This window comes from Chinchilla lanigera, unplaced genomic scaffold (genome assembly GCF_000276665.1).
Source record: "Chinchilla lanigera isolate Chin_1 unplaced genomic scaffold, ChiLan1.0 scaffold00005, whole genome shotgun sequence".
NCBI lineage: Eukaryota > Metazoa > Chordata > Mammalia > Rodentia > Chinchillidae > Chinchilla > Chinchilla lanigera.
Window position 1 is genome coordinate 14,016,584 of NW_004955406.1, and position 25,420 is coordinate 14,042,003.

General features: G+C 48.6%; 2 protein-coding genes across 4 annotated transcripts in view; one reads left to right on the forward strand and one right to left on the reverse strand.

The window, feature by feature from the left end:
- The window catches only part of Zbtb37 (zinc finger and BTB domain containing 37), a 28,671-nt gene extending 16,581 nt beyond the window's left edge, over positions 1-12,090 (forward strand). The window contains exon 5 of one of the 3 annotated variants that reach the window (XR_001236439.1): positions 991-1,027. Coding sequence is in view for 2 of the 3 variants with exons in the window: in XM_013520843.1 (XP_013376297.1) it covers positions 11,849-11,934 (86 nt within the window). In the remaining variant the exon portion in view is untranslated. Of the gene's footprint in view, positions 1-990; positions 1,351-11,848 lie in introns of those variants that run through there. The other 2 variants (XM_013520843.1, XM_013520845.1) reach the window with 2 other exon arrangements.
- On the reverse strand, positions 7,600-19,623 carry Serpinc1 (serpin peptidase inhibitor, clade C (antithrombin), member 1). Its single transcript, XM_005374876.2, has 7 exons — positions 19,338-19,623; positions 18,096-18,465; positions 15,343-15,558; positions 14,129-14,266; positions 12,097-12,487; positions 10,236-10,300; positions 7,600-7,906 (listed from the first exon to the last, which is right to left on the reverse strand). Exons 1-7 carry the CDS (start codon positions 19,361-19,363, stop codon positions 7,730-7,732), a joined length of 1,383 nt encoding a protein of 460 aa, XP_005374933.1. The 5' UTR covers positions 19,364-19,623; the 3' UTR covers positions 7,600-7,729.
- Positions 19,624-25,420: the final 5,797 nt, after the last annotated feature.

Sequence of the window (25,420 nt, forward strand, 5' to 3'; positions counted from 1 at the left end):
TCTGCTGTGAATGATCATCCCCAAAACAGAACACCTGTAAAAGAATGCTTTGAGGTTACCCATTCCATGTGCTGTGGTTTCCTGGAGAATTAGTTTTGAAGGCTTCTTGCTGATCATCTCCAATTCACACGTAGTGAACAAATCTCTGTTCCTAAGTCAGGCCTCAGGAATTGTAAATACAGGAAATAAAAGGAATACTCAGGGTCAAAGACTTGATTTGGGGCTCTACAGAACACTGGGAAGGCCTGTAATCCCAGCACTCGGGAGGCTGAGGCAGGAGAAACATTGCAAGTTTGAGGCCAGCCTGGGCTACAAAGTGAGCTCAAGGCCAACCTGAACTATATAGCGAGACCCTGTCTCAAAAAGACCAAAAAAAAAAAAAAAAAACACCAAAAAAACAACACTGGGGCGGGGAAAGACAGGCATTTGCAGTTGGATAACCAGAGATGGGATGTTCGGGGTTTCTTTGTATAATGACCAATAAGATGGGGAGGGGTTACTAAAGGTAGCAAAAGAAACAAGATCTGAAGAACAAGCTTGGAGCAGGTAAAAGGAGGGAAAGAAAAAAAAAAAGGGAAAGAAGTACACCTTACAGCGTGAGGGCGGGCCACTGTGCAGAGAGAACAGAGTGGCCCAGTTAGATTTTAATACGCAATGATTGGGGCAAATTTTTAATGACTCAAACAGTGCTGTACAGTTTTCTTTTGAGCCTCATTTTCAGTCTGGTAAAATAAATCCACATGTGAAGTCTGCCTTTTGTGCAAGAGAAAACTTGAAAATACAGGAAATGAAAATCTTACGATAATCCATGGAAACGTTTCACATCTTATACTGCATCTCTTTGGGCCCCTGAAGTTCCTTGTGACCCTAAGTTTGAAATTATTTGGTGGTTGCATGGAAAGTAAGCTCTGTGGTCTGGAACTGCAAGAGAGAAGCAGCTCAGAAAAAAGGGAATCTTGTAGATTGACAAAATATTTTTTTTCTTTTCAGCGTCACAAGTCCAAACCATTTCAAGCCAATCACAACAACCTAAGAGAGTAGATTTCTGCTTTTAGGCACATCATGAAGCAGATATTACTGACATATTTTAAGGTGAGCTACTGAGTTTCCCATAAAGTAATAGAATCCCAACTATAGTGGTTAAGAACCACTCAGAAACTGAAATGCTGTGCAGGGAACAAAGCTTAAAATGTGTTTCCTCTGGAAACCAAGATGCTAAGACAGAGGTCACTCAAAGTGTGGCTGAAAGCCACCTCTGGAATGGCTATCAGATAGCAGAAATATTTAGAATTTATATGGTACTTCTAATATTTTTACAGAAATAATTATAAATCGTATACCTTGAATTTTTTTTTTTTTTTTTTTTTTTTTTTTGAGAACCATTTTTAAAACAGCCTGTTTTCTTTTTTGGAAGACTGGCCCAATAAAAATAACACTAATATAATTCAATTGTATATGCATGTGCATTGAACACAGAATGGTATACTAATGATAGTTCACACAAATAATTTTTGTGGGAAGTTTAGATATTTTCATAATACCTTTTTTCATAAATCTATGTTTATAAATATATTCACTCATTCATCATGACCTTGGTAGCATGGAAGCATTTTATTAGCTGTATTATTGATTCTAAAAATCAAATTCTGGCCATAGTAGGCTGAGAGAATCTTGTTAACTTTGTATTTTGGCTAAGAAAATTCTTGCACTTTCCACATATAAAGATGTTATAACACAGTGTATCCACATAGTGAAGCTGTTCTTTAGAGACACAAGATATAGGTGTTAGTATGTTTAAAAGCCTGGCAAAAAGCGGGACCTCAAAAAAAGAAACCTGGCTTGCATCTGCCTGAGAGTGGGGATTAATGTAACATTTCAGTTGAGAGTAGCTGTTGTTACAAGCATACTCTTGCTGTGAATTACAGCACTGCTGCGAGTTGCTGGCTGTGTGAGTGTAGGAGTTTATGTGACAAACAAAAAACATACTGAATGAAGGCAGATAAAGTCAATGTGGAATATTCTACCTCCCACGAAAGACTGAGCATGTTTAAGACTGGTCTGCAGCCCTGCGCAGGAAGCCGAGCTTCTCAGCCACTTCATCCGCATGCTTCTCTATACACTACTCACTTCAGCTCCTCTACCTCTGATCCCTTGGCTGAAGAATTAGTGTCGCTTTCTGTAGCAAGCTAAGGAAAACCAGACCTACACTCTAGAGGCTGCAGTAGCTGAAAGTCTTGTCAGGTGCAGATACTAATGTTTGATTTTATTGCCTAAATCAGTGTCAGAACACAATGCTTAGCGCTTTTATCCACTGGCTTCTATTTGACAAGAATAGCTGGTGGAGGTGGAGTCTTTGTTTTTAAAAATGCACCCACTCTTTTAATGAGGTGAAACATTTGTTTGAGATGCAATTTTCTTTCTTAATCACCATTTGTAATTCATTTTTTAGGTTCTGGAATAGTAACCATATTTTCCTGATAAAGAGCCTATTGCTCTTGTCTTACATGGAGGTTTGGATGACATGGATTTTCAGAGGACTTATTTTGCTTTTAATCACTCCAAAGAGGGATACTCTTGTTTAATGCTGATACTTGAATGTTTCAGGTATAAGAAAATGCCATTTTAGTAGCAAAATTTCCAGTGCTGTGTTCAGTGGATTTCCTCTTCCGGGCCAAGTCAGCTTCCCTACCTTTTGAAAATGTGTTACAGCAGAGAAGAAAGTGTTGTCCTTTAACTCTTGTAGAAGTTCACTCATCACCTTTTCATTCTCATCCCTGACGGTTTGAAAGACCTGAACAGGGATCGCTGGAGACCAGTGACGGCGAGAGAAGGATCTATATTGGGGGTTGCTGCCTGTGTTTAGGTACTAACTGATAAGTATTTACCTTCCTGGTGACTTTGGGTAGGGCAAGTGGAGAATAAGAGAATGGTAACATTCCAAGTAATGGGACAAATATTAGTCATACGTGACAACTGACAGAGTACTATCTGCCCGAATACAGTGTGAAACCTTCAGGTAGCTGAGGTGGTAAACCATACTAATCTATTCACTGCGACATTTTTTTTAACTGTAGTTCTCAGCCTATAAGCCATGCTAATGCACTAGTCTCAGGAACTAATTTCAGCTTAGGAAATGTTTTCCTCTGGCTTGTCATTTGTGCCCAGGGTCTTGTCTTAGGCCTGCCCCCTGATGTTTCACTGTAACACATACTTAGGGTATAGCCTTACCTAAATGAGTACTGTGGGTGTTGCTGCCTATTCTGGTCAGTGATTTATTTAAAAACAAAACAGTGAGAAATGACTAGGCGATTTCATTGAGACCTGTTAAACCCATGCATCTGGAAGGAAGCTGTGAGGCTTACTTGTCTCTGGCTTGGTTGGACACTGCCATTAAGCTTTGTATTACAGAACCATTGGCCGAGGCCAGTCGTTCTCCATCTTGGCTGCACATTAGAATTGCCTGGAACTCCCAACCCCGCTCCACCTCAGAAATTCACATTTCACCCGTCTGTTGTTCTACCAGGAGTTTCAACAGCTGCCAGTGGACGGAGGGGTATAAAGCAGGCACTTAGCATGCGTAAGGCCCTGGGTTCAGTCCCAGCAGCGATGATTGTAATAGGCAGCCAGAGTGGGGATCACTGCCTGGGTGATCTTTGGTAGTCTTTGGCAGCTAGTTCTCTTGACATATGACTCCTTTCCCAATTGAGGTTATAGTGGGCCAGCGCTCGGGTGGTAAAATGAATCATCCACTTCTCAGAGTAATTGTGGAGGGAGATATTGTGATCTATTTAAACTCCTGTCTAAACCAAACAGAATGTGCATAAGTAAGCAGAACACATTTTCAGAGTCTGGTCTCTAGAATCTCTTTCCTTTGCGATTAAGTGGAGAGTTCTCAACTTCGTGATTAAGTAGAGAGTTCTCAGCATTGCTAGCTGAAATAGAGCACTTGAATGTATTAAAAGAGCCAAGCCACCTAGGGTAAAACATAGAGGTGACGTTGTTAAGGTTAACAGAGAAAAGGAAGGATCCTGCCTGAAATGACTGTGATACCTTGATCATTGTCTCTTAGCCTGTCTTCTCAGAGAGGTTTCCAAGTGGTTCACTTTTTTTTGTCAATGAAATGTACTTGCTAAGGCTTCAATATTTCTGGACATTATGAAATGTGAAATGAGTCATTTAAGCATCTTTGTCCAGGGATCACAAAAGGCCTAACCCAGTAATCCCCAAATGAGGCTGCATATCTTCCTTCTTCTCACCCAGGGCAGAAAAGAAGGTATAATGGCCACTGTAATTTGTCTCCTGCCTATAGTATCTCTTATCCAATAAGAGGAAGTGGGGAGTTGTTCTATTGCCCATAAAAAAAGTGAGAACCACTGTTCAGACTAACTAGCTACAGGGTAACTTCTGCTTCATGAAAGAAACACATATTTAAGAGCAAGTTCAAGTGTAGCAGTCTCTTTTCTGAGAGTATTCTGAACCCCGTAGAAAATTTCATTTGTGTATGTCCTATAAGTAATTGATCATTTGAAATTTAAAGAGGTGGTATGTTCGAGAAGAAAAGGTAGATTGAGGAAAAGATTGGTTCTTAGTTCAGAGGACTCTATTACACTCAGACTATGAAGTTTTTTCCAAGTAGCATTAGGCCTTGCTGTTGCTTAATATGTAAATGCTGCAGTGTCAGAGGCAGTGCCTCCAATGCCTTAGAAAATCTGCTGAAGGCTTCCTGTCTGTGAGTTGAATAAAAAAGCAATAGCCTTTATGACTCCAAAAAGAGTAGCCCCTAGGGGTTTTCATGCTGAAGAATATTGTAGAGTACTGTGAACCCTGTTGAACTTTATGTAATTATACTGCACTGGATTTTTGAGATTTCATGGGGGAGGAGAGGAGGAGGAGAGGGAAGTAAGGCTAGATCAATGTATGAGCACGTGTTGTAGCTAAAGCAAGAAATAAAACAAATTCCTAAAAGGAATTCCCTATCAGGACTATGAAGTTAAAGTCACCTTCCTCTACCTTCACGGGTGGACTTGCTGATTCCTTTCTGAAACAACTAAATGTTAGCCTGATTGCAGTTCACTACCTTGCCCCATCCCCTGCCCTCGACAAAAGAAAAACATTCCCAAACTATAGGCAGAAGGAATGTCTCTGTCTCAGTCCATTAGCTTTTCGTCTGCTGTGATCTGTGTTCACATTTGTAGCTTGTTGCGTTATTCTGTGCTCGGACTGCAGAACTTAAACAGATTTGCTAGTTCAGTGAGGAACCAATGGCTTCCTTCTCCTTTAAGAAATCTTAAATCAGTAAAAGGAGAAGTACATTGGAAGAGCATTCAGGTTTCCTGGTTTCTCATAATTTCAGGGTGGGACCCATTCTTGCTCTGCCTCCAAGAGGTGAAGAGAAGGCTGAGGAGTCAAAGGTAGTGAAGTCAGTGTAGCAGAAAATTGGCTTCCTTCAGACGGACACCGTCTGAAAGAAAGCTGCCAACTGTTCTCTATGGTGCTTACGTGATGGGTGACAGCTGTCTCCCATCCACCTGTCCCTGGCACTGTGCCTTCCCCTGGTCACTGTGAAATGCAGATCACACTGGACTCAGAGGCCAGAATCCAGGACAAGTTCCCCCTTCTCATTTGAGCCCATCACTTCTCCCTACAGCTGAAAATGTAGCATTTACCTCTCTTTGAGAAACTTGGGGTCCCCCCCCAGCCGCAAGAAACAGTAAACTGTTTAAAAGAAAAGAGAAATAAGACCCTGGTGGTGGCTATCAAATAAAGAGATCACAGGGAGATTTCGCTCCCCCTCGGTTGATACTGATAAATAGCAAGACCCAACTGTGCCCCCCTCTGCCCGAGTTTCCAAAGGCCCCTGTAGTACCTGGAGACAAGTGTACCTAAGAACAGCTTCTCACGGCTTGCTGATCAAGGAGGACTCGTAGTAAAACAGACAATCAGTTTCTAAAATGTCATCCCTGAAAGGGAATGAGATAGCATATTTTTAACTATAGTTAAAGAGCCTACCAGTCTGTTTTTACCCTTTGGAGGGGAAAAAACCTAACTTTTGAAATTTGTGTGTTTTGTGTGCAGCAGTTAATGTGAAGATGCAAAGTCAGTGAGCCAGGATAGCACTCTGCTGTCACTGGTTTTACGATGCTGAACTAGCTTTATGCATCTTATCTCCTGAGGTGATGTTTTTATTATGACCTTAAGTATAAATACCTATATATATGGAATAGGACTTTCTCTCACCCCACCCTTCTTTAATCATTATCACTTACATGTAAACCACCACCTCTTCCCACCCCCTTTACTGAAAATAATGCACTTTAAATCCTAAGGAGAATGGCTAGCCGCTCCTGGTCCTGAAGCCAGAATGCTTCAGGAGGAGAGTTGAAGAGGGAGAACGCTAGGCAGACCTGTAACGTTAACCAAGCTTCCAAATGTGAACACACAAATTACATCCTTTTTTAAACAGCCCCCACCTTCTCCCTGTCAAAGGGAAAAAGAAGCAGCCAAATTGAAAAGACTTCAAATGGCCTACCTTGATTTTGGAAGTTTCACTGGTTTAAATTTTTTTTTTTAATTTTAAAATTACCTTTTTTTTTTGTTTTGAGACAGGGTCTTGCTATGTATTTCATTCTGGCCTTGAACTCACTGTGTAGCACAGGCTGGCCTTAAACTCTCTGCGATCCTCCTGCCTCAGCCTCTCAAGTGCTGGGATTACAGGAGTGCGCCACCACACTGGGCTAAAATTAGCTGATGGCCAAGGATGTAGCTCAGTGGCACAGTGCCTACCTGGCAAGCGCGAGACCCTGAGTTTGGTTCCCGGTACCCAAAAATAAAATTAGCTGATAATTTATTTTCTCAGCTACTGAATTGCCATAAATTTCTGTGTTCAGTGGGAGGCTGAGATGTGTTTGACTGAAAGTGCAAACACAGGCGATCCAGAATTGCATCGTCACTAAGTATCAGGCCTGGTGTCCCTTGTTTTGAAGCTCAGACTCTCCTCCTGCAGGTTCTGTCCTCCCCTGACCACAAGCCAGTAGTCCTTGGAGGGGTAGCATGTCCCCTGGAGCCCCAGGAGCCCTGTTGGGTCGGGGTGGGGGAGGGTGGGCCAAGACTAGGGTTGGGGGAGGGAGATGCAAAGAAAGTTAAGATATGGGTTTATATAAACATATTTAAAGCAGTTTAGCAAAAGCTTTCTCATTGAACAGCTTTAAGAACAATGTGAATGAGATCTTAGCAACTTGGGTAGTAATCTGAAAAGTCTATTAATGTATACTTGAAATTCTGTTTGTATAAAAAATGCATTTTCCTCTTTATTTTAACACTGTGTAAAAGAACATTATGCATGCGAGTGGTTTGAGAATTAAATGGTTTAATACTCAAATTTGAATCTGTCTTATCTGTGCTTGGAGAGATTACTCACTTACATGTTTTGGCGGGTTTTTTTACCATGGGAACCCTGAGAAGTCAAGCTTCCCCATGTGGGAAGTCTGCCACTTTGAGAGGAAATAGTGACATAACTCCCCTTTATTTTCTTGACGCAGGTATGTACCCTGGGTGGAGAACAGTTGAAAGCATCATTTTAATAAATGCCCCAGTAGCCTCTGTGTTTCCATCCCTGGTCTTTATTTCACATGGTTGCGTCCACTCATAATTGCGAGATGGAAGCAGTTGTATCTGTCTTTATTTCCGTTCACAAACCAGAATAGGAATGGGTGCAAAGAGTGAGACTATTTCAGTTAACACAAGGGTTGGCTACTCTCCCCATGAAGATAATAGTGTTGAGAGCAACTTCCCTTATAAGGACCAGGAAGGGCCTGTTGGCCTTGAAGGTCACCTTGCTGGGGTTCAGCGAACGGCCAGCCATCACGATGCCGGTGGCCCCTGCTGCTTCGCTGCCTTCCTCGTTCACCTGCAGGTCAAGAGGAGACAAGACGCCGGCCACGTGAGCTGCTCCGTGAGTCACCACCGGCAGGTGAGCCGTCCGCAGACACAGCTGCTGCTCATGCCATGTGTTTCAGGAAGCAGATGCGCTGGGCTCAAATCGCGCCTCCTGGAGAACCATTCCCCCCCTGCCCTCCCGCATGAGTGGAGTACGCTTGTGGTGCCCCGAGTTCGGGACGCGCCCTTCATGTAACCAGAGCCAGAAATCTGAATGTACCTAAGGCCCCATCTCCGGCTGGTGTCCCGGAACAACGTGGTGTCACACAGTATGTACCAGCTGCTAAAAGAGATTCTGACTCAAGATCAGTGCTCTGTAGTTGAAGCGGGGCATCAGGATTCCAGATAGAACTACCTCCAGCTCAGGAAGAGAAGGGCCTCTGGCGGGCTGGATGAGTTTTCATCAGAGTAACAGACAGTGGAATTTAGACTTGGCTGATACGCAGAACTGCCGCACATCTTTGGAAAATATTCCCCAGCAACTCAGAAAATCACTGACTGTTCCTGAATTTTATTTTATTTTATTTTTGGTTTTCTGAGATAAGATCTGGATAGGTAGCCCAGGCTGGCCTCACACTCAGCGATCCCTCGTAGGTCCACCTCCCAGAGCACCGGGTGCGCCTGCTTCCGAAGGAAGCACTTTAGACCCCTGAGTTAAGCTGGTTTTTGTTGGTTCGGTTTGTTGCTCGGCTTGGTTTATTTTTTTGAGACAGATCTGGCTGTGTGTCCAGGCTAGCCTCAAACTCTATTTATTTACTTATGTTTGTTTGCTTGCTTGTTTGGGGGTTTTTGTTTTGTTTTTGTTTCTGGTTTGTTTGTTTTATTTTGTCTTTTTGAGAGAGGGTCTCGCTATGCAGTTCAGGCTGGCCTTGAGCTCACTTTGTAGCCCATGCTGGTCTCAAACTCACAACTATCCTCCTGCCTCAGCCTCCCGAGTGCTGGGATTACAGGTGTGCGCCACCACTGGGCAACTTGCTTGATTTTTGCCACACGGTCTCCTTACATAGTTTAGGTCACCCTTGAACTTGCCGTGATCCTTCTGCCTCAGCCACCTGAGTGCTGGGATGACAGGTGTGCACACCACGCCCACTCGCAGACTCTGTAATCCAGGCTGTGCTCTAACGTCCTCTTGCCCTAGCTTTCCCGATGCTGGGGTGGCAGGCGCGCGCCCCTGCACCCGGCTTCGTGGAGCTGGTTAAGGATGCTTGTCCCCCTCCCCGGCTCTTCGGCCCCCTTCTCCTTCGCCCTCTACTCCCTGGTGCCATTCCATTCTCCCGCCAGAACTGCATTTACGAGCAGCTCAGAGCTCCGTAAGATCGGGATCCTTCTGTCTCCCGACTTCCCCTCTTCCCCTCATCGGTCCACTGTCCTCAGAGCCAAGGGGGTCCCTGAGCCCCGGCCCTGAGCCCCAGGTTCCTGCTGGGACCTGCCCTCTGCGCACGGCGCCGGCGCAGGTTCTCCGCCCTCCGTCCCTCTCGGCCCGTCTCCCACTGAGAACATCGACACCAACTGGAGGTCAGAGTCCCCTGAGGAGCTGGCACAGAAACCGATCCGCGGCCGCAGGCCGGGTCTCAGAGGGAGACGCCCCCGAGACGCGGAGCGGAGTGTCCCCGCGCGGTCAGGGGGCACAGGAAGCCACAGCGCCTGTCTCCTTGCGGCGACCGACCTGACCGCCGGGCGCACAGCTAACCTCTCGGGGAGAAGCCAGAGCTTTCCTGCCCTGCGGCCCTGCCCTGCACTGCAGCCCAGCGCCCTGGGCCCCACATCCACCGCAGGGTCCGATCCGCTCGGCGGTGCCTCTCGCACCCGCCGTCACTCGGTCCGCATGCGCCCCCCACTCCAGCTTCCTGGGGAAAAGTGAGGGTCTCCCCTACCGTCTGTTCTTAGGGAACGCTTTTCACTTTCTTAACACTCTTCTGGTCCTGCATTCCTTCTTTTGTCTTTTTGAGACAGGATCTCGCTATGCAGTTCAGGCTGGCCTAGAACTCACTTTGTAGCCCAGGCTGGACTCGAACTCACAGTGATCCTCCTGCCTCAGCCTCCCGAGTACTGCTGCATTCCTTCTTGGTGGCTATTGCTGGTGCCCTTCCCGTGTCACCCACCCCTGCTCTGTCCCTGCGCCCGCCCTCTGGGGAGGCCCCAGCCCCAGGCCTTCGGGTAGTGTTAGCTCCGGGAGAGGGAATCCACGGGTCCGTCCCGCCTGTGCCCTCAGGGCCAGGGCAGCGCTCTCGGAAATTACAGATCCTGCAACAGCCGGCACCTCTGAAGCCAGCCCGGGAGGAGCGCGCGAGGGGACTCACCTCCAGAAACGCCTTGTGGAACGCATCGGAGACGTAGAGGTCAGCCTGGTCCTCAGTGGTGATACCTAGGGGAGCAGCGGGGACGCTGAGAACCCGCAGGAGTTCCGGCTTCACCCTCCCGGGGGAAATCAGTTTGAATTAGGAGGTCCTTTGGGGCTTTTTTGAAAAGTAGAAAGAAATCTTGGAACTTCGCCTAATGATATTCCCACAATAAATATGTGTTAAAAGTAATAAAGAACTCTGGGTTTGTTCAGCGCGGCTCTTGTGGACTTAATCTCATGCTTTAGCTCTTTGGGGGTAGCGGTAGGGGTACAGGTGGGACCCCATTCTTAAAGGAAAACCTCACATCCTTGCAGATATCTTTCTTTCCTGTCTGGGAAGAATACTTATTTTTTCCCCAGTACTGGAGTTTGAAGCTTCGGCCCTCACACTTAGGGGTTGGCGAGCGCCCTCCCCTGAGCTACATCCCCTGCCCTTTTTATTTTGAGACAGGGCCTAACTTCCCCAGGCTGGCCTACAATCTAGGTTCCTCCTGCATCAGCCTCCCAGGTAGCTAGGATTATGGGTGTGTACCACCATCCCCAGCCAATCTAGCAACATTTTAAGGATGGGCTGGCTTTTAGAACTAGTTTGTTTATTTATTTATTTACTTATTTATTGGTCTTTTTTTGGAGACAGGGTCTTGCTATGCAGTTCAGGCTGGCCTTGAGCTCACTTTGTAGCCCAGGCTGGTCTCAAACTCATCACAATGATTCTCCTCCTCAGCCTCCCGAGTGCTGGGATTACAGGCATGCGCCACCACACTGGGCATCAGAACTAGTTTAAAGACAGCCCAGTAAAGATAAACCCACTTACCTGGTATTATAAACTTATTCTTTTATGTATTTTTTTGCCACAGTTACATAGTTTTCATTTGCAAACTGAAAAGTTAACATACTTGCTTTTGCTGCACGTAAGTGAATAAAATTGTATGAGAATATAATAATTTTAGAACCTTAGTAAAGTAGAAAATATAACACTCAAAAAGAAATAAAGCAGTAAAGATCTGCATCAGCAGTTATAAATGTAATATCAGCAATAGCGAAAAACATGACACAAGGTCCATGCAGTTGACAGGTGCATCCTTGCAAGCATTTAAGGAACAGAGAGGCCCTATATTTTATAGCATGGTCTAAGTAAATATGTATTAAATAAATGATTATATGTTATTTTTAACTTTTTCAATCTTTTTTTTTGAGAAAGGGTCTCACTGCGCAGTTCAGGCTGGCTTTGAGCTCACTTTGTGGCTGAGGCTGGCCTCGAACTCAAAACAACCCACCTGCCTCAGCTCCAAATGCTGGGATTAGAGTGCGGGGATTATAGGCGTTTGCCACCACACCCAGTTTAGATTCGTATTTTTTAAAGGATGGAGGGTTGAGCAATCATACCAGGTTAACAACATTCACTGGGGAAGCGCTGGCTGTGACGCTAAAGAAAACAAGCAGCACTGTGGCACGACAGGGGAAGGGCTGTTAAATGTCAGCCAGGCCCGTTGTGGGGCCCAGATGTCCCCGGTGCTTAATGTCTATCTCTGCTCTGAATTCCCGTCTGCTTTTGTGTCCTTCTCCACCCAGTTTCCTCTCATCTACAAGACAGACTGACAAGGTGCGAGTGCTGGCTGGGCCCACGGAGCTGGAAGAGCAAACTAACCCCTCTGTAGCACGAAGGCTGAGCCCCCGCTGAGGGCAAAGGGTTTCCACGAGGTCGCAGTCGCCCCGGGAGCAGAACCCAGGTACCTTGACTCATTGCTCCTTTCTACTCTTCAACTCTTTCGCCTGTATTCAAACCGCGGAGAGCGGAAGAAAGCCCTTCCCGTACCAACCTGGGAGATGGGCCTTCTTAGGATCGAACAAGTCAACCAGACCCATGTCTTGCAGACGCTCCTTCAAACTGAAGCCATCCTCGACGCGGAAGCGGGGCATGTGGACCTCCAGCATCGTCTCCGCCAGCAAGTCCAGCCACTCCTGCAGCACCTCCGGGGTGAGCTCCCGCTCCACCTTGGCCAGGCTCTTCTCGGGCCTGGGCAGGATGAGCACCATGGTGATGTCATCACCCTTGAAGGGCAACTCCAGCAGCTGGGTACCTTCTGCCACGCGCCGGTACCGGAACTTGCCTTCCTGGTACATCATAGACACTGAGCACGTCTCCTCGCTGGCCTTGTGGAACGGCTCCTCCCTTGTGCTCTCAGGGTTGAACCTCGACTTCCACAGGCCCTGGAAAGCGCAGAGTGGAAGAATCACACGCAAGAAAAATAATCCAGAGGGCTGGGAAGATAGCTCAGTGGCACAGCACCTGTCTGGCAAGTGCCAGGTCCTGAGTTCAATTCCCGGCACAAAAAAACGAAAACAAAAACAAAAAAACAATCCATAGGAAAGTACTTTTCGACATGGGACATTCATGCACGTTACCTTCTACAGGAATCTATATAGTTCTCAGGAAAAAAAGACTAGAGGCTGAGGCATGAAAAGGTTAGGCATCACTGTGCCGATGCAGGAGAATTAGAAGTGGGTTTTGTAGTGTGGACTTTTCTGTATTTCTCAGATGGCTAGCAGTGACTATTGTCTTTGTAATGAAAAAATAAATTCTACAGCCAAGGAGAGCCTACATACTTCCTTACAAGTTCATCCTGCTTTACCTCTAGTTGTTCTTTGCCAGTCTATTTCCTAAGGGCTACCCTCCAAAGTTCTGGCTCTGCCCGACAGGCAGAAGCCAGATGGTAACAACCAGGGGTCCCTCCAGGCAGCCCTGCCAGACAGCCTCACTTTCTTTCCTGAGCACTTCTGGCTCTTTGGACTGGAGACAAGTCACTGAACGTTCGGAATGGTTTCTCATCTGTAGGACCAGGAGCTGCTGACAGCTAATATTTGTAAAATGCTTGTACAGTAAGGGTGGACAGGCAGTGTTCCAAGCATTTTATATACATTAACTTACCCAGTCCCCTCTGGAATCCTATGAGGTAGATATACCATTATCACCATTTTATAGATGCAAAAATTGGGGCATAGAAAAGTCCCAGGTAAGTCACCCAAATTCAAATACTCAACAAAAAGTCAGAATTTAAATGAACATGAGTAGCTCAAGTTCTCATTTGTGATGTTGTGCGAATCAAGAGGACAATAAATGGTAGATCACTGGGCATGCTGGCGCATGCCTGTAATCCCAGCACTCGGGAGGCTGAGGCAGGAGGATGGCCATGAGTTTGAGGCCAACCCGGGCTACATAGTGAGTTCAGAGCCAGCCTGAACTGCATAGTGAGATCCTGTCTCAAACAAAACAAAACAACAACAAAACCCCAAAAGATAATAAATGCTACATCACTGCAAACTGTAAAAAGTAATACATGCTGTGGAAATGCAATCTCCTCTGTTCCAGGGGAATGGGAACCCCGAGACCAGGCTGCATGGAAGGGAGACGTGTCAGTGATCTGTGTCAGCGATCTATGTGTTCCCATCTCCTTCCCTAAAGCAGTGAAGCTGGAATAGTCCTCAGCACTCTGGCCTGTCTGAGGGAGACAAGGCCATCTGCTGCACACGGTCCAAGGGCTGAGCCTTTCTTTGCTGAGTCTAAGGGGAGCCTGCAGCTGGATGTTCAGACACTCCCACAAGGGCGACTTGAGGCCACAGTAGAAGCTGCTGTAGACACTAGGAAGGTTCCCATCGCTGAGGGTTGTTAGCATTTTGTTCCAAATGTCAAAGGGAGTTAACTGGATGGCAAAAATATAGACCACACTGTCACATATATGTATGGACCGTGTCTCAGAGGCGAGCTACCTCCTCATGACCAAAGGGGTGCAAGCACAGGTGCTGAAGCGTAAGAGGAAGTCGCTGGGGTCTCCCCAGGCCCAGGTGCAGTACCTTGAAGTAAATGGTGTTAACCAGCACCAGGACGGTCAGTTCGTTGATGGTTCCCTTGGGAATGACGTCAGTGATCCTGCCTTCCGTCTTGTTGGCTACCCATTTGTTGATGGTCTCTCTGGACTGCTCTGCATGTGCCTAAGGGGAACAGAAAGCAAACCTGCCCATGTGTGCTAATCCACTGACTTCTCTTCACCTGCCTGCATTTGATTTCCTTCATCATCCCCTGGCCCTTTCCACAGTTTGGTTAAAAAGCCATCACTTTAACCCAAACTGAGGAAACCTCATAGGTCTAACATGGTACTATTGATTTTTATATATTTAATAAATATAAGAAGGCAAAGAAATAAGAGATCAAGGAAGAGGAAGGAAAAGGGGAGAAAAGTCTTTTAAAAAGAAGCTAAAAGCTGTGGTGTGGTGTGGTGTGGTGACATATGCCTGTAATCCTAGCATTCTGGGAGGCTGAAGCAGGAGGATCTTAAATTCTAGCTCAGCCTAGGCAAACTGGCAATTTAGAGAGACCCTGTCTCAAAACAGAAAAGAGCTGGAGATGTAGCTCAGTGCAAAATCCCTGGGTTCAGTCCCCAGTACTAAAAAAAAGAAAGAAAAGAAATGTGATCTTTTCTAACTTCAGAACATCTGAACCCACAAAAGAAGCGTTTCCAAAAACCTGCTCTACTGGAAGCAACGAGCGATGGCCCCCTGGCCTGTTTTTGGAAACGCTTTGGACAGAAGAGGAGGGAAGGGCCTATGTGTTCAAATAAATTTGAGAAACTCTGGCTGAACAGAGGCAGTATACCTCTCTGTTGTAGAACTTCTCGGGCCCCTTAATAGACTCATGCACTTCATGAATCCCCAATAGCATGTATCGGATACCAATTTTATTTGACCTCAGCAACTGTTCACACTGAGTAAATTCTCTGGTAGGACTGGCATGTCCGGTATACCTTTGTTATATATCTGAACTAGGTGGGTGGAATAAAGGACTGATTATTACACAGCTTTGTGAGAGCAGCCTCTGCAATCAAAGCTGTCTATTCCATTGACTTCTGAGGTTTCCAGAAAGGTCAGCATTCAGGGCTCTGGTTCGCGGCCAGCCCCGCCCTGGTTTTCAGCTGGCAGAGCAGTGTTGACTGGGATCCTCTCCCTCTCCCTCCTCACTCCCCACATGCACAGGAAGAGCTCCGGGGTGAGAGGTGACGCCTGCAACCCACCTTAAAGTCCAGGGGCTGGAGCTTGGCGCCATAGACCACCTCGCTGATGTCCTGGTAGGTCTCATTGAAGGTCAGGGATTTGTCTCCGAAAAGGCGGTTGGCCGATACTAACTTGGAGGACTTGTTGGCTTTTCGATAGAGTCGACAGTTGAGTTTGGCAAAGAAGAAGTGGACCTGATCAGATGTTTTCTCGGAGATGGTATCAAACTTAAAAACCTGTGGAAGCCAAAAGAAAATGGTGGTGGGTTTGGTGGGCTGGCACGGGGGTGAGCGAAGCACCTGAGTGCCAGCTCCTTCAAGCGGTGCCCGACTCTGACTTGAGGATGAGTGCGCGGGCAAAAGAGAAGAAAGGGCAGGAAGCACGAAAGCAAAAGGAAAGACAGTGGGATGAGGCTACCACCCAGTCCCGAAGGACTCCAGGCCAACATGCAGATATCTTCTTAACAGACCAGGAAAAGTCCTCTTGGTCCTGGGGACAGGGAGAGGACTGCGATCACCTCTTTCCTTGGAACAACACTCTCCTGGCATCTATAGGGGCAGCTGCTCTTGGAGCTCTGGGATACTGGCTGTGGTAGGGCTGAGAAAGGAAAAGAGCGATTCCCTTACCAAGGAAATAAACAGGCCTCGAACCAGTGTTTTAGGGCTCAAAGGGACTGGAGTCATTTGTGCGGGAGCCGTCACTCCCACCCTCCAGGCATAACAGTGAAGTTGACCTTCTCCCTCCTTTCCAAGCTCTGTACCAAGGTGCCAAAGGCACTTTGGTTTTTTCTAGGCTCTGGTTTTGATTTTCCTTTGTTTCAATATGCAATTTTTTTTTTTTTTTATCTTTTGAAACAGGGTCTTGCTATGCAGTTCAGGCTGGCCTTGAGCTCACTTTGTAGCCCAGGCTGGCTTTGAACTTACAACAATCCTCCTGCCTCTGCCTTCCAAGTGCTGGGATTATAGGAGTGCATCACCAGCCCGGATTGCAATTTTTAAAAAACCGTGACAGGAGCTGGGGATTTAACTCAGCAGCAAAGCACCTGCCTGGCAAGCGCAAGATTGTGAGTTTGACTCCTGGTACCAGAAGAAAAAACAAAAAAATAAAAAACCATGATAGCCAGATATAGTGGCACATGCCTGTAATTCCAACACTTGGGAGGCTGAGGTAAGAGGGCTGCCATGAGTTTGAGGCCAGCCTGAGCTATATAGCGATTCCCTGTCTCAAAAAACGAACAAAAACCCCACGCTTTGACTAAAAGCTGGATGCCGAGTTTCTTCTCTAGAGTCCCACCCCATTTCCTCATCTATGACGGGGCACGGTGCTGTGGAAATGTTCTCTTTCTGTTTTTGTTGTTGTTCTGCTGGGGATCAATCACTAGGCACACTCCACCACTGAGATTCGCTCCAGCTGTTTCTGTTCTCTTTGCGGAAAGGGTCTGTGTCCTGGTCTACGGAAGCGCTCTGAGGCCAATGCCGGTGTCCACAAGGTAATGGACAGGCCTAGGGAAGACAGTAGTACGTGTCCTGCCCGACTCCTAAGATATATGCAACTGCTCATCAACAAGGAGTACTAAGAGTACAAAATAGGGAAAGGATGCCGCGTTCAACAAATGGTGGTGGAGAAACACACAAAAGAACTAAATTAGCAGGACAGGCAGCCCACAGAGAATTTCTCAAACTTGCCGGGGATGTAGCTCAGCGGCACAAGCACCTGCCCGGCAAGCACAAGGTCCTGAGTTCGATTCCTGGTACCAAAAAATAAAGAAAGGAAAAATTTGTAAAACTGCATGCTCTCTTTCAGAGGGAAGGGGCAGGTCAGCTCATTACAGGGACTGAACAGATTAATAAAGTTCAGTGGAATTTGGCCATCAGAGTAGAGCGAAACTCTTCGTGGACTTCAGTGTCCAGATTCAGAGGTGCTCACTGGGTCGTGTGCCTCCCTGTTGTTTATCTTTGCTTCCACAGAGAGACCCAACCTGAAGGAAGCCAGCCAGGAACCCAAGCCAAGTGCAGACTAAGGATCGAGCGTGTCTGCTTGCGACTTATTATAGCGGTATCAGTGTTGAATTAATGAATGTCATTTCTTTTTATCCTGCCTTCCTTCCCACCAAAACAAGGAAAAAACCCAATCACTGATCTGAAGCGATCAAAACCTCCCAGAGCCAGAAAACTGTTTCACAGTTGAGGATTCTTTGGGCTTCCCTGGACCTGTCTCCAAATACAGTCCTGGCATCTTGAGCTCCAAGAGCCTTGGGCCGCAGCCCTCTGTGGTGTGAGCTCCCCCTCCCCACCAGGGCAGGCAGCAGGCCTCCCCCGCCCAGCACGCTGCCCATGGGGAAACATACACAAGTGATGGAATGAATGAATAAATGTGTAAGTGAGGAATGACTAGAAAAGTTGTAAGACAGTAAGGCCTTCCCCCATTTAAAAACCTAGAAGAAGAAACTTAGATGTGAAAGAGAGACGCCCAGGTAGTAATTCCTTCCCTATTTTTTTCTTTTTCTTTTTCTTTTTGTTTTTTTTTTTGGTACCGGGAATCGAACTCAGGACCTTGAGCTTGCCAGGCAAGTGCTTGTGCTATATCCCTATTAAAAAAAAAAAAAAAAAAAAAAGCTTTCCAAAAGGAATCACAAGAGAGGAAGCAGCGATTCAGAGGAGCCACAGCCCACAGCGCGCCCCGGGAGTGCCAGCGCTGGGTCGGAGTCACAAACTCCACCTCGGCGGAGCCCGGAAGGCGTCCCCGCGAGGGGCGGGCGAGCGCCGGCCGATACCTCCATCAGCTGCTTGAGGGTGTCATTGCAGGCCCCCAGCTTGGTCATGGCGAAGGCCGTGGAGATACTCAGGGGCGACAGGAAGATGTTGTCGGTGTCGTTCTTGCAGTCGGCCAGGTGCTGGTAGAAGGTGGTGGCAAAGCGGGAATTGGCCTTGGACAGTTCCCACACCCGGCGGTTGGTGGCCTCGGGGATCTTCTGCTCGCCGCCCTCCTCCTCGGTGGCGTTCTTGTCCGGGAAGCGGTAAATGCACATGGGACTCACGGGCACGTCCCTCGGCTTCGCCACGCAGATGTCCTCCACGGGGCTGCCCTGGCCGGCCGCGCCGCCGCAGAGGCCGGCGAGCAGCACACCCAGGAGGCAGAGCTGCCTGGAGGGACACACGGGGCTTAGGCGGCGGGGTGCGGGGCGCGGCCCGGAGACCAGGCGGGCCCTGAGCCGGCCGCAGCCGCGCGGTGAGGCGGGCGCCCCCGAGGGCCGGCCCTCAACCTGCACCCTAGGCCCGGGAAGGGCTTTTGAACAAGGAGCGACGCGCACAGCCCGGTGCGCTCGAGACCCCGGACCCTGGCTCCGGCCGCGCCTTCCCCGGAGCTCGGACCGACCCGACGGCCCCGCGTCCGCTCCCCGGGCCTCCCCGCCTCCCGGCCCGCCGCCCGCGGCCCCCACGGCCTCAGTTCGGCCTCGTCCGCTGTTGTTGCCCGGAACGTGCACGTAGCAGCTTCCAACAGGGGCGCGAAGTGGACACGACGTGGGAAACGAGCGCGCGGGCGGGAGCTGCAGGCGCCCGGCTCAGCGGCCCCGGCCCGGCCCCGGCCTGCGCGCTGCGCGCCGCCGAGCTCCGCCAGCACAATGCCGGGGACCCCCATCCCGCCTCGCGCCCCCTCGGCACGCCGGGTGCAGAAGGAACGGGGTGGCGTCCCCGAGAAAAGCGCACAGGGCTCCGGCGTCTAACGGGAGCCCGCGGGGATCCCGGGCAGGGGCTCCCCATGGACGCGGGAACAAAACGGGGGCAGGAGGGCCTTGCGGGTGAGTGTGCGCCCTCCCTTCGGCGGCAGGCTCCGCGGCGTCCTCCAGATGGCCGGACCGGCCTGCAGCGCGGGCGGCCGCGGCCGAGGGAGGGCCTCCCCCGGGGAGGCAGCGAGCGCACAGCGGCCTGCTCGAGGCCTCGGGGGCCATCCCGTGAGCTCTTCAGAGCTCAGAGAAGCCAGCGAGGGCGCGGCCCGGGAGGGCTCAGCCTCTTACCTTCTCCCCGAAGCCCTGGGAAGCATGGTGGCGGTGTGCCCGGGGCTGGCCGCTGGAGGTAGGGGCAGAGGCAGGCCCTGCACACTGGCTCTGCGCTGCGAACCGGACTGAGGTCCCGGCGCAGCGGGGTTGGGAGCTGGTCAGGAGGGGAGGGCTGAGGTCAAAGGCTGATGACCACTCCCCAGGGTTAAGCAAAGTGCAGAGCCCCGTGTTGCTCAATGAGCAGAGAAGTTAAAGTTCAGTCAGGCCTGGGGAAAGCAGGACCCACCTCTCCGCGGCACCGTCCCTCAGGCCCCTCTTCACTTGAGCCCAAAGGAGAAGAACATGTTATGAGCTCAGATTTGCCTAGGAAACCACTTGACTCAGGAGGACGTGGTAGGTTAACCCCATCAGGAGGTAGAAATACTGTGGGTGAATACAGAACAAGTTGAATGTATAGGAACTTCTGGCTGGGTTTAGTGGCACACACCTGTAATCCCATCACTCGGGAAACAGGCGGGAGGGTCGCCATAGTTGGAGGGCAGCCTGGGCTACATAGTGAGACCCTGTCTCAAAAGAAAGGAGATGGAAGAAAGAAAGAAAAGAAAAGAAAAAAAAGAAAGAAAGAAAGAAAGAAGGAAAGAAAAAGATAGAAAGGTAGAAAGAATGAAAAAGAAAGAAAGAGAATCTAGCTTTCTACGTCTTCAGTGCAATCCGTTCCCCATCTCTCCCTCACAGTTTCCTGTGTGCAGACACAGGGAGACTACTATCTACTCAGGAGGGAAGGCGGAACAAGCTGCTACCTTCAGGCTTCTGAGAGCGGAGGTGTCCCAAGCCTACACCCAGGCACACCACAACCGTCACAACCGTGGCCCACAGGGCCAGGGACGTAGCTCAGTGGGGTAGTGCCTGCCTGGCAAGCGCAAGGTTGTGAGTGTGATTCCCAGTACCAAAACACAAAAAACAACAGCAACCACAACGAAGAAAAGCACTGTGGCCCACTTCCTTTATCCAGGAAGTGCTGGGCAGTGACCCAAGAGTGGGGTGCATGCCAAGAGTTTCTTTACGGGCAAGGAGCTGGTTGGGAAATACTCAGCCAAATTCTATTGGGGATTAGGAGACAGAGGAGGGGGCAGGTGAAAAACATACATGCAACTGCTTCTTTTGGGAGGGAGTGCTAGAAATCGAACCCAGAGCCTTGTAAATGTCAGATCAGTGCTTACTACTGAGCTCTATCCCAAACACTTTTTATTTTTATTCTTGAGACAAGGTCTTGTTAACTTGTCCAGCGTGGTGTCTAACTTGTGATCCTCCTGCCTCCTGAGCAGCAGGGATTACAGACCTGCACCACCATATTTGGGTGAATGAAGTTCCTCTTAAAGAGCAAATAAACCAAGCTATGCTTGTGTGTACTGTTACTTTTACTAGTTCCTGGGCCATTAAGTAAATTCAGACTAATAGTATGAAGGGCAGGTTTATTTATCTTCCCCTCTTCTAACTAGCCAGAAACAGCATCACAAGGACTGCTGCAACAGCGCTCAGAGAACAGATACGGCGCCTTCTGTATGACCGAGGGTTTGGAAGTTTCTGTTGCAGTGATAAGAATTTTAGAGGGTTCTTTACTCACTAGGAGGAAATCATCCGGACTGACCCACATCCACGTTCTTGGAGGTTCATCGAGATAGCGCATGTGCAGTGTGAAGAGGTTCCAGGAATTGTCCAAAGGACCCCAGGATGCTCAGAGGCTCACGGGTGTCCTCAGTGAAAGAATGAACCAAGCCAGGCGTGGCGGGACACACCAGTCTAGCCGCTGGTACACTCTGAACACAGCTCTTCTTGGATTTCACTGTGTAGATTTTAATGACCTCAAATTCATTTCTTCTTGGTTCATCTTCTACTGGTTGGCTTAAGAAAAGAAAAAGAAGCCAGGTGTGGTGGCACATGTCTGTAATCGCAGCACTCTGGAGGCTGAGGCAGGAGGAGCACAGTGAGTTTGAGGCCAGCCTGGGCTACAAAGTGAGTACAGGCCAACCTGAACTACATAGTGAGACCTTGTCTGAAAAAGAAAGAAAGGAAGTAATAACAAAAGAAAGAAAAAGAAAGAAAGAAAGTCCTTTCCTATGCTGTGTCTTCAAGAGTTTACGTTGGATCCCACGGCAATGTCCCGCACAAGTCCAATTGGAGGCCTAGAGCCTAGGACAATGTCTCATGCAAGTCTGTATCAAGGACCTGCGCTGGGAAGGCCCAAAAGTCATGGGTAGAAGCTAGGAAGTCTGCACCAGCAGGATGAAGGATCTGTGCCAGCAGGCTGAGGATCTGCACTGGAGCCAGGAAGCAACACTCAAAGTAAGGACCAGAGCTCCCCTGAAGAGAACCGCAGCCATCCTCAGCAAAAGCGAGGTCCCAAGCTCCTCCAGTGACGAGAACAGCCAAGTTCATATCAGGAAAGCCAGCGTGACAAGCTTCTCCAGGAGAACGAACAGCGCACCACCTTTCCCTCCTGTTCTCTTTTTACCCTGTTGGCAGCAATCCTCAGGTGGGCCTCCCACACCCAGCACCAGGCTGATTCCGTTCAGCTGGGTGTTACAAATTAGCTAATTTGCTACACCCATTAGCTAATCCACCACAGCAGCATATGTTATAAATACACCCATGTTTTTGATACTCTGTAAAGTACGGTTTTGTTTGGGGTAGTGGGGTTTGAATGCAGGGCTTTTGTGCTGAGTTATACCCCCACCTTTTAATTTTGTTTTTCATTTTGAGGTAGGGTCTCTAAATCTGAAAGTTGCTGGCTGGGTTTGAATTTGGGATCCTCCTGCCCTACCCTCTTGGAGTGTGGGGATTACAGGCATGTGCTCCTATATAGTGTTTTAATAATTGTGGGTTTTTTGTGTTTTGTTTTTTTTTTTGAGACAGGGTCATACTTATATAGTTCTTTTTTTTTTTTTGCGGTACTGGGGATTGAACTCACGACCTTGCGCTTGCCAAGCAGGCGCTTATGCCACTGAGCTATATACCCAGCTGCCTTGTTCTATTTTTTTTTTTTTTTTTTTCTTCATACCTATGTAGTTCAGGTTGGCTTTGAGCTACATGACCCAGGGTGGCCTTGAACTTATGGAGATCCTCTTACCTCAGCCTCCTGAGTGTTGTAGTATCAGGTGTGCCACCACACTTGGCATAATTGTGCATATTTAAATATAGTAAAAGCATTCCAAATTAAGTTCTTTATAGAAACTTCTAATCATTTCTGGAATGTGCAGCAAACGAGAGCTTTTCTCAGGTAAAAATTGATTTTTGCAGGAGTCTCTACTTCTGTGTGGCCCTATTTCTCCCCACTGTGAGTGGGAACAGGATTGGAAGGGGCACTAGGTCCTTGTGCTTTGCTGATGGGGGTGGGCTGAGGAATCATGGAGAGGAGAGATCACCCTCTTGATTTTATTTATTATTATTTTGCTTTTGGTTTTTGTTTCTGTTTTTTGTCTTTTTGAGACAGGGTCTCGCTATGCAGTTCAGGCTGGCCTTGAGCTCACTGTGTAGCCCAGGCTGGTCTTGAACTGGCAACAATCCTCCTGCCTCAGCCTCCCGAGTGCTGGGATTACAGGCGTGCGCCACCACACCTGGCCAAATTTTGCTTTTGGTTTTGGTTTTTTGAGGCAGGGTCTCACTATGTAGTTCAGGCTGGCCTTGAACTTACTATGTAGCCTACACTACCCATGGCGATCTTCCTGCTGGGATTACAGGCGTGCACCACCACACCCAGCTCACCCTCTGGATCTTAGGACTTCCAAACTCAGCAGCTCCTTCCCCCAGCCCCGCCTCCAGCCTGGCACAGGGCAGTCAGCGGGCCCCGCCCAGTGCCTGGCATCCTGGTGTCCGTTCTCTTCCTTACTTCCCAGCATAACGCTGCAGTAGGATCCAACTCTTCCCATGGCTACTGAGTAACTCAAGGATGAACCCTTCCTTGGAAATCTGGCAAGAAATCTAGCACAAAAACAAAGAGTCTCCGCCTCCCCTGGGTTTCCAGTTTATTAGGCGATGATAATGTCTTCATTAAGGTGAGATAAAGTTTATCAAAATAAATCCTGCATGATTATTCGGCAGCTTTTAGTTGAGACTCAGAAAGTGTCACACTGGAATTTGCCCTAATCCTTACAACAGTTAGAAAGTTCAGTTTGGTTTCAGGGAAATCAAAACAGCAAATATTTATTGAACATGTCCAGTGCACACAGCTCTGGGCCTTGAATGTCCCAGGCACTCAATAAACATTTGTGTTTGAAGAAATTCGGCCCCAGAGAAGCTCACTACTGACAGGCAGGGTCTTCCCTCCCACCCTCCTTCTCTTCCTTCTGCCCACCCCAGGAAGGGCAGGTGTCTCTGGCAGGTGGAGCTTAGCTACTGTGCAGGAGTGGGTTTGATTTAGAACATGTTGTCCCCTGTGGGAGACCCTTCAGGAGCCACCCTGTGACGACAGTGCGGGGTGCGCGGGGTCATTCTCTGCCCATCGCCGCCTGCTTTCCCGGAATCGTCCAGTTTGCTGCACGCCCCGCCTTCTCACCCTCCTTTCCCTTCCGCAGTACTTAGAATTGAACTCAGGGCCTTCACGCTGAGCTACATCCTCAGCCCTTTTCTATTTTGAGACAGGGCCTCCCATGGAGTCACTGGGTTGCCCAGGCTGGGCTTTAACTTGTGATCCGCCTGCCTCAGCCTCCCAGAGTGCTGGGGTTACCCACATGTGCCACCACTCCCAGCTACATTCCACTCTATCCCAGAACTGCAGTGACTCTCTCCCCAACATTCCCTCCTTGCCCCCAGGATCTCCCAGGCTGGCCTCAAATTCACCATCGTCCTGAGTGTGGAGATTATAGGCATTTGCCACCACACCCACATGCAGCAGCTTGCCCTCTTAATTCACAGCTTCGTTTACCTTTCTCCTCTTTGTTTTTGGTTTTTGAGACAGGGTCTCTCTGTAGCTCAGGCTGGCCTTGAACTATATAGCCCAGACTTGCCCCAAACTTCATTCAGTTCTCCTGCCTCAGTCTCCCAAGCGTGCGACACCATGCCTGGCTACCTTTTTCCTCTCACTGTGAAGTTCAGTTACCTGCTTGTCCCCTCAAGTTGTTCTCGCTGAGCCCTGCCAATACTGCTGTGTCACTATTTTTTTGAGACAAGGTCCCGTTATGTGGCCAGAGTTGGTTCTGAACTCCTGGGCTCAAGTGACCCTCTCACCTCAGGCTCCCAAGGGCCGGGACTGGAGCGTGCCACATGCTTGAATAGGACATATTGCAAATGTCTCCCAGGTGGGAAGTTAAGATTATGGAGTGAGTTGAGCCAACTGCTCATTTATCCAGAGGACCTGTACCCCCTCTGAACACAAATGCTGGGGGAGGGTCCCCCTGGCAGGTTGAGCAAGACTGAATTGCGTGGAGGTCAAAGCTCATTGCTTGTACATTAGTTCAGAAGCTGTAGGGGGTGAAAGAAAAATAAGAGTGGGAAACCAGAGAGCAGACGTGGAAGAAAGTTCTCTGGGAGGAAAAACACATTTAAATAGTTGCCTGGAGAGACAAAAAACAGTTCAGACAAAACTAGAACCAACAGAAAGAAACTTTTGGCAAAGCTAGGACTAAGAGTGTTTTGTTTTGTTTTTGAGACAGGATCTTGCTATGTAGCTGGTCCTGAACTTAAAATCCTCCTGCCTCAGCCTCCCAAGAGCTGATATTACAGGAGGCACATGCCATCATACTCAGCTAAGAGTTGATATGCTTTAGCAGATCAGTGTGATGTCTGGTGCTTCTTGCCCGGTCTACCGAGGCTGATTCTAGCAAATTGGTCTAGTCCATCTTCGGGGTGAGGAGGGCGGGCCTGGGAATGAATGCAGCAAACCAATCTTCCCCTTCCCAAATGGTATGTGCTGAACACAGGTGCTGCCTGGGGATAAGCTCTGACTCCACGGAAACACTGGCTTCAGTGCTGACAGCTTGCGTGGCTATGGTGGCTCGGCTCCCTGGGGAAGGTGCTAGAGGCAAAACCCCCATGTGGCTCACGGCTGCCAGAGAAACAGGCCAGTCTGCAGGGCAAGGTGCTCTTCCCTGACCGTGAGAGCAGAG